Source organism: Brassica rapa, chromosome A05 (genome assembly GCF_000309985.2).
Source record: "Brassica rapa cultivar Chiifu-401-42 chromosome A05, CAAS_Brap_v3.01, whole genome shotgun sequence".
NCBI lineage: Eukaryota > Viridiplantae > Streptophyta > Magnoliopsida > Brassicales > Brassicaceae > Brassica > Brassica rapa.
In genome coordinates this window covers 9,142,796-9,148,795 of record NC_024799.2, presented here as the reverse complement: position 1 = coordinate 9,148,795, position 6,000 = coordinate 9,142,796, and the positions used below count along the sequence as shown (strand labels likewise).

Genomic DNA, 6,000 nt, shown 5'->3' with positions numbered 1-6,000 from the left:
GAAGCATCGTTTCTGTCAAGGAGAATGAAGCCTGGTTCCATTTCGGTGCGCAGCCAATGAGGTTCTCTATAAGAGAATTTCATATGATGACAGGCTTGAAATGTAGTGGTGCATTAGAAGGACCACGAAGGGAAACCGAGAGATTTAATTGGGAATTGCTAAAGGGGCGTAGTCATAAGTTAAGTGACGTGGTGGACCAGCTCAGAAAACACAAGAGAAGATGCTTCTGAGGAGAGAATATGCCTCGCAATGCTCATCCTGGGAGAGCATATTATTGCGGAAGAGCAAAGGAGGGAGTTTTCTTTGGAATATGCGAAAAATGCACAGGATATGACATATCCATGGGAAAAGAGGCTTACATTGTGCTCCTGAAGTCAATTCAAAACGCTGTCGCGAATCATTTGGAGAATAAATCCAAATTTGAGTTGCAAGGTTATCCTCTAGTATTCCTTCTTTGGATACTAGAGTCGATTCCTTTGCTAAGGAATAAGTTCAGTAAGTGTGTACCAACAGTTGAGGTTCCTGGGCCGACTTACTTGTGTGAAAAATACACTGAGATAGAGAATCCATCACTTGATAGGGTTTACAGGTTGAAGCTGATACAAAGGTAAGCTTTTCCAAGTATATGTTTCTCAGTTTATTTGGCTTCTTCTTTTTAATATGTTTCTCATTGGTCTTTTTTTGAAATACTCAGCTGAAGGTCCATTGCATACTACCTTCTATTCCTCATGATCCAGAAGATGATATCTCCATTGAAGACAAATATAGTGACGAGTTGGAAACAGTGAAAGATGTAACAAAGAAAGGGTACAAGATTACAGCCGATGACTGGGAAAATAGGTGTGTAGACACATTTGACACATTGGATGCTCTTATTCAAATGATGGCAAATAAGGAGACTGGCCAAGCTTCTACTCCGATTGATGAGGATTCAGTAAATGAAAAAGTGAACAGGATCATCACGGTAATGGAGGAGAATCTGAAGAGCATGAAGGATCGAATGTCATTACTGGAAGAAGAAAACATACATCTTAGAGCTCGTGTGTCAGAGTTGGAAGGAAACAGCAATGTTTTTCCCACTAACGTGACACAAAAGGTAAATTCTCAAAACATCTTCTTTTACATTTGCATTTTCAAGTATTTTTTGGAAGATCTTGTACATATTCTTGAATGCCTTCCTAATATTTGACAAACAGCGATCCAGTGGGACACCTTTATCTCCAATGTCTCACACGCAACCATCGAGTGAGACACCTTTATCTCCAATGTCTCAACACAGCCCTAATTTGACACATGAGGTATGTAACCAATAAATATTGTTGAGTTTTGAAGTAATATTTGGAAAGCTTTTGTACTTCTTGAATGCATTCCTGATTTTTGCAGGAGACAATGATTGAATCAGCTGCATCTCCAAAGTCTCAACAAAATGAGGTATATGCTCAAAAATTTTTAAGAAAAATATTTGGAAATTCTTGTACAAAATCCTGAATGCCTTCCTGATTTTTGCAGGATTACACGCAATCATCGAGTGAGACGCCTTTATCTCCAATGTCTCAACAGCCTAATTTGACAAATGAGGTATGTAACCAATAAAATATTGTTGAGTTTTGAAGTAATATTTGGAAGCTTTTGTACATATTCTAGAATGCATTCTTGATTTTTGCAGGACAAATGAATGAATCAGATGATGAAAACTCCTGCCCTTGATACTCAAGTATTCTCTCCTAATCTGACAAAAGAGGTATATGCTCAATGATATTGTTTTTCACAGTTGGAGTTTACAAATTAGTTTGGGTGATTTTTTTTTACATATAAAGGCTTTTCTGATTTTTGACAGAAAGAAACAGAAACGTCTACCGGTGAGAGGCCATCCAATCCTAATCAAGATGGAAAACCAGATGATGAGGTAATATTTATTCTAGAAATTATAGTTGAATGTATTCATGATGGCCATTCCTGATATTTTTTTGCAGATTGTGAGAGAGAAATTAACAAGTGAGTCACCTGCTAGTCAGAGTCAAGTTTTGCAGAAAGAAACAGTAGAAATGAATGAGACACCTTCTTCTCCAATAGCTCCAAAGAGTATTGAAACTCCCGTTTATACTCCAAGTCAGACTCAGCAGGTACATGGTCAAAAAAAATCTTGGATTTTTAAGTTAATGTTTGGAAGCTTTAGAACGTACTCTGGATTGACTTCGTGATAATTTTTACAGATTGAGAGAGAGCCATCGGATGACACGCCTGCCCTTGATACTCAAGTTTTTACTCCTAATCTGACAAAAGAGGTATATGCTCAATGACAGTTGGAGTTTACAATTAGTTTTGGGTGATTTACATATATAGACCTTTCTAATTTTTGGCAGAGGGAAACACAAACCTCTACTGATGAAACGCCACCCAAAACTAATCAAGGAGAAGGAAAACCAGATGATGAGGTAATATTTACTCTAGAAATTATAATTGAATGTATTCATGATGGCCTTTCCTGATATTTTTTGCAGATTGTGATTGAGTCACCTGCTGCTCAGACTCAAGTTTTGCAAAAAGAAACACTGGAAATGAATGAGACACCTTCTTCTCCAATATCTCCAAAGAGTATTGAGGCTCAAGTTTTTACTCCAATTCAGAAACAGCAGGTAAATGTTCAAAAATCTTGGAGATTTCAAGTAATGTTTGAAAGGTTTTGTACGTGTTTTTGATCCCCTACCTGACTTTTTTTTGTTTTTTTTTGCAGACGGTAACAGAGGAAACGTATGAGGCTACACAGCCATTGACTGAGATCATTTCAGCAAACAATAAAAAGGTAAGCATAGAAATGTCTTTCATAAGTACAACTTGAATTTTAAATTGTAGAAACTTCTTCATAACTACCTCTTTTATTTTACTGTTATTACAGGAGGATACACATGCTGTGCATTACAGACCTTCCTCTCCATTGTCTTCACTAATTGCACTAGTTATTGAAGAAAATAAGAATGCTTTGGTAAGAAGAATATTTAAAATGTTTAGGTAATATTTTTCTATTCAACTAACTCTTACCATTTACTTTTGTCTTATAGAGTGAGACAGAAACTGCGACCCAATATTTTTCTACAAGTGAAGGAGAGCATTCACAATCAAGCAGAAAGAATCAAGCGGAAGAATATCTCAAGGATACTACAGAACCTACTACTGAGCTAGTTTCCACAGATGTTTCGAAGACACAGCCTCTTACTCCGCAAAACACAGCACCTTCAGACAAGTGAGGGAGATCAATCCGATGAGACACCATCAGAGCAGAATCAAGCAGAAGAAAATCTCAAGGATACTACAGAACCTACTACTGAGCTAGTTTCCACATATGTTTCGAAGATGCCGCCTATTACTCAGCAAACAGAGCATCTTCAGACAAGTGCTATAGATTTTTCAGAAAAAAACGAGGTATGCATCGAGTATATTTGATCTTAAATATTATTCTAACTAAAATTAAAACCGCTGATGTTACTGAATCTTCATTTTTAATAGGTTGAAGTAAGCAGGCTTCTAGCTCACTTTCAAATAGGCGCAGAGGTTGAAATTTTGTCTACTGATGACGAAATATGGTATCCAGGAAAGGTTGTTGATCTTAAACTGTGTGAAGGACTAGAGGAGCTGACAGTTGAGTACACGACACTCTTCACAGACCAACATAGACTTCAGAAACTTCAGGATACTATCACGGCTGACAAAATACGTCCTGCAACACCAACTAGTGACCAAAAATCCTTTGAGATGATGGATAAGTAGAAGCCTTCTACAACAATGGCTGGAGCAGCGGACAAATTAGCATGGTACTTGGTGATAACACATACTCGGTGTGTCTCTATACTTCTATGGAAACTATTCTATTCAAACATTCAGATTTGCGAATTCATAGAGAATGGAAAGATGGAGTCTGGAAGATGGCAGATAAGGTAAATCATAACTAGAATTATACTTCACGTGAATTGTTTGATATACATACATTTTAGTTTCAGGAATGGTTTCCAGAAATTCCGATTGCAACAAATTTGATAATATTTTGCTTGGTGTCTATTGTTTGATTAAAGGTGAAGCCTGATAAGAAAAGGAAAGCTGCTGCCTCATCACAAAATTCAGGAATGGATAATGTTTTCCTAAGAAGGAGCGAGAGGGTGCCTAAACGATCTAGAGACACAAAAACTCCATTCAAGTCTGACAGAAATCCGGCTTTAACTGTAATACCTGAGATTATACCTGCAGTTGATCCGTTTTCAACTCCTGCGGAACATAAGCTTTCAAGGCTTCAAAATTGGATGACATTAAAGCCCGGCATGCATGAAACGTAAGCATGTTTCTGTCCTTGTCTATATATTCTTATATTTATGTATAAGAGGTTTGGTAATTCCTTTGAATCTTTAATCGACTGCAGGTCCCTATCAATCAATGATAATAAGATAAGGAAATCTTTCTTTCAAAGCATGGAAAATGCAAAAAAGGACCTTAAGAAAGAGGTAATTTGTTACATATGTTCTTGCCTTGAGCTTTTTTTTAAAAAAAAAATTCAGGAGGATTTGTTTAGTTTCAGGAAATTATATAGTAACAAATTAGATAATGTTTGCCTTTTTTTTAGCAGCATTGATGGAGCCTTTGCAATGCTAAATTGCAGAAGAAATGAGAATGCTGCTTGGTTCCACAACTACAAGATTCCAAAGGCGTGCTTCCTACCTATGGAGTTCTTGCATTGCTTGCTCTCTGATGATTTGGCTTACAAGAAAGAAAAGGTCAAAGGTAAAAAGATTTTCAACGATTTATTTAAAGATACTGTGAGAGGGAAGGTATATCCAGAGAAGACATGGGGAGAAGATGTTGATGTTGTGTATGGGATTACTCTTGGAAAAAAAAGCAATGTCTGGATTGGGATGGAAATTCATTTGAAGAAGAAAAGAATCACAGTATATGATTGTTTTCAAAAGGAAAGCAACAGCATTGATATTCCTCAAGTGAAAAAGTTGGCAGGTATGTATAAACAATCTGTATTTGATGTATTCATCTGTTTCTTGGTTTGAAATATTCAACTGATTCTATCTTGATATTGATTTTTAAATATGACAGTGTTGATTTCTAATCTGCTGGTGGAATCTTCTGGTGATGAGGTAGATAAGGTGAAGATGATTCCATTTGAGATTGAGCAGGCACAAGGTTTACCCAAGACAAAACATCCTTTCAACTGTGGGATATTTCTTGTCAAGATTCTGGAGTGCCAGTCATTGAAGATAGGAGACATGACAAAGATTAATGATGACAATGCATTGGAGCTAAGGAGAACCTTGTCTTGTGAGATCTTCAACCAATTTGTGGATGAGAGCTTTGGGAAATGAGAATGATGCATGAAAACATTTTTTGTTTTAGTTAAGACTCGGTTTTAGTTATGACTGTTTATTTTGTTATGTTGTTGGCGTCTGGTTACATAAGAAAGATTGGAAGGATATCAAGTATTTTATTTGGGTATCATATATCTTGGAAGGTTAAAATATTGTTTCTGGATGGGTTTCCAGAAAAAAAGTTAAGTGTTTCAAATGTAAAAAAGAATGAAATGAGATTATATACTAAGGATTGGACATGTATATGGTAAGCTTAAAATTGTGATGTTTACAGACAACAAAATTTAGAACCACAAAGGATCGAACCCAGAGGGAGAGAGTCTGCGTATTTGGATAGTGTGGGAGTTTAGCCACTAGGCCAAGAAGAATCATCTGTTATGGATTACATTTAATTTTATTTAACTCCAAACTGTAACACAAAAAAGAATTAAAATAGATTTTGAATCCACCACATATCGAACCCGGGGATAGAGAGACTTTTGAGTTATAAAAAGCCTTGGTTTAACCGCTGGTCTGAGGAGAATCATCTGTTAAAGAATATTACATAAGCATACTTAACCCAATTAATATAGGATAGGTTTCCAAAACAATACATTTCGATTGAAAAAAAACAAAACTCTTGCCGTCTCAACACTCTCGC

The 6,000-nt window shown here is 36.4% G+C and overlaps 4 protein-coding genes across 5 annotated transcripts; all 4 read left to right on the top strand.

Moving 5' to 3' along the window:
• Nucleotides 1-349: 349 nt before the first annotated feature.
• Nucleotides 350-1,693, top strand: LOC117133987. Of its 2 annotated transcripts, XM_033291297.1 has the most exons (6): nt 350-607; nt 695-1,096; nt 1,197-1,298; nt 1,384-1,431; nt 1,510-1,578; nt 1,667-1,693. In XM_033291297.1, exons 2-6 carry the CDS (start codon nt 881-883, stop codon nt 1,673-1,675), a joined length of 444 nt encoding a protein of 147 aa, XP_033147188.1. In that variant the 5' UTR covers nt 350-607; nt 695-880; the 3' UTR covers nt 1,676-1,693. The 2 variants fall into 2 exon arrangements, with proteins under 2 accessions (XP_033147188.1, XP_033147187.1); XM_033291296.1 differs by lacking the exon at nt 1,667-1,693 and having other exon boundaries at nt 1,510-1,608.
• Nucleotides 1,694-1,704: 11 nt separating this feature from the next.
• On the top strand, nt 1,705-3,756 carry LOC117133985. Its single transcript, XM_033291293.1, has 10 exons — nt 1,705-1,741; nt 1,838-1,906; nt 1,974-2,123; nt 2,214-2,285; nt 2,364-2,435; nt 2,502-2,636; nt 2,735-2,803; nt 2,897-2,983; nt 3,060-3,420; nt 3,505-3,756. The coding sequence occupies exons 3-9, from the start codon at nt 2,046-2,048 to the stop codon at nt 3,243-3,245; spliced, it is 699 nt and encodes a 232-aa protein (XP_033147184.1). The 5' UTR covers nt 1,705-1,741; nt 1,838-1,906; nt 1,974-2,045; the 3' UTR covers nt 3,246-3,420; nt 3,505-3,756.
• Nucleotides 3,757-3,767: 11 nt separating this feature from the next.
• Nucleotides 3,768-4,477, top strand: LOC117133988. The gene is made up of 2 exons (XM_033291298.1): nt 3,768-3,932; nt 4,068-4,477. Exons 1-2 carry the CDS (start codon nt 3,807-3,809, stop codon nt 4,323-4,325), a joined length of 384 nt encoding a protein of 127 aa, XP_033147189.1. The 5' UTR covers nt 3,768-3,806; the 3' UTR covers nt 4,326-4,477.
• Nucleotides 4,478-4,618: 141 nt separating this feature from the next.
• On the top strand, nt 4,619-5,512 carry LOC117133986. Its single transcript, XM_033291295.1, has 2 exons — nt 4,619-4,995; nt 5,092-5,512. The coding sequence occupies exons 1-2, from the start codon at nt 4,632-4,634 to the stop codon at nt 5,355-5,357; spliced, it is 630 nt and encodes a 209-aa protein (XP_033147186.1). The 5' UTR covers nt 4,619-4,631; the 3' UTR covers nt 5,358-5,512.
• Nucleotides 5,513-6,000: the final 488 nt, after the last annotated feature.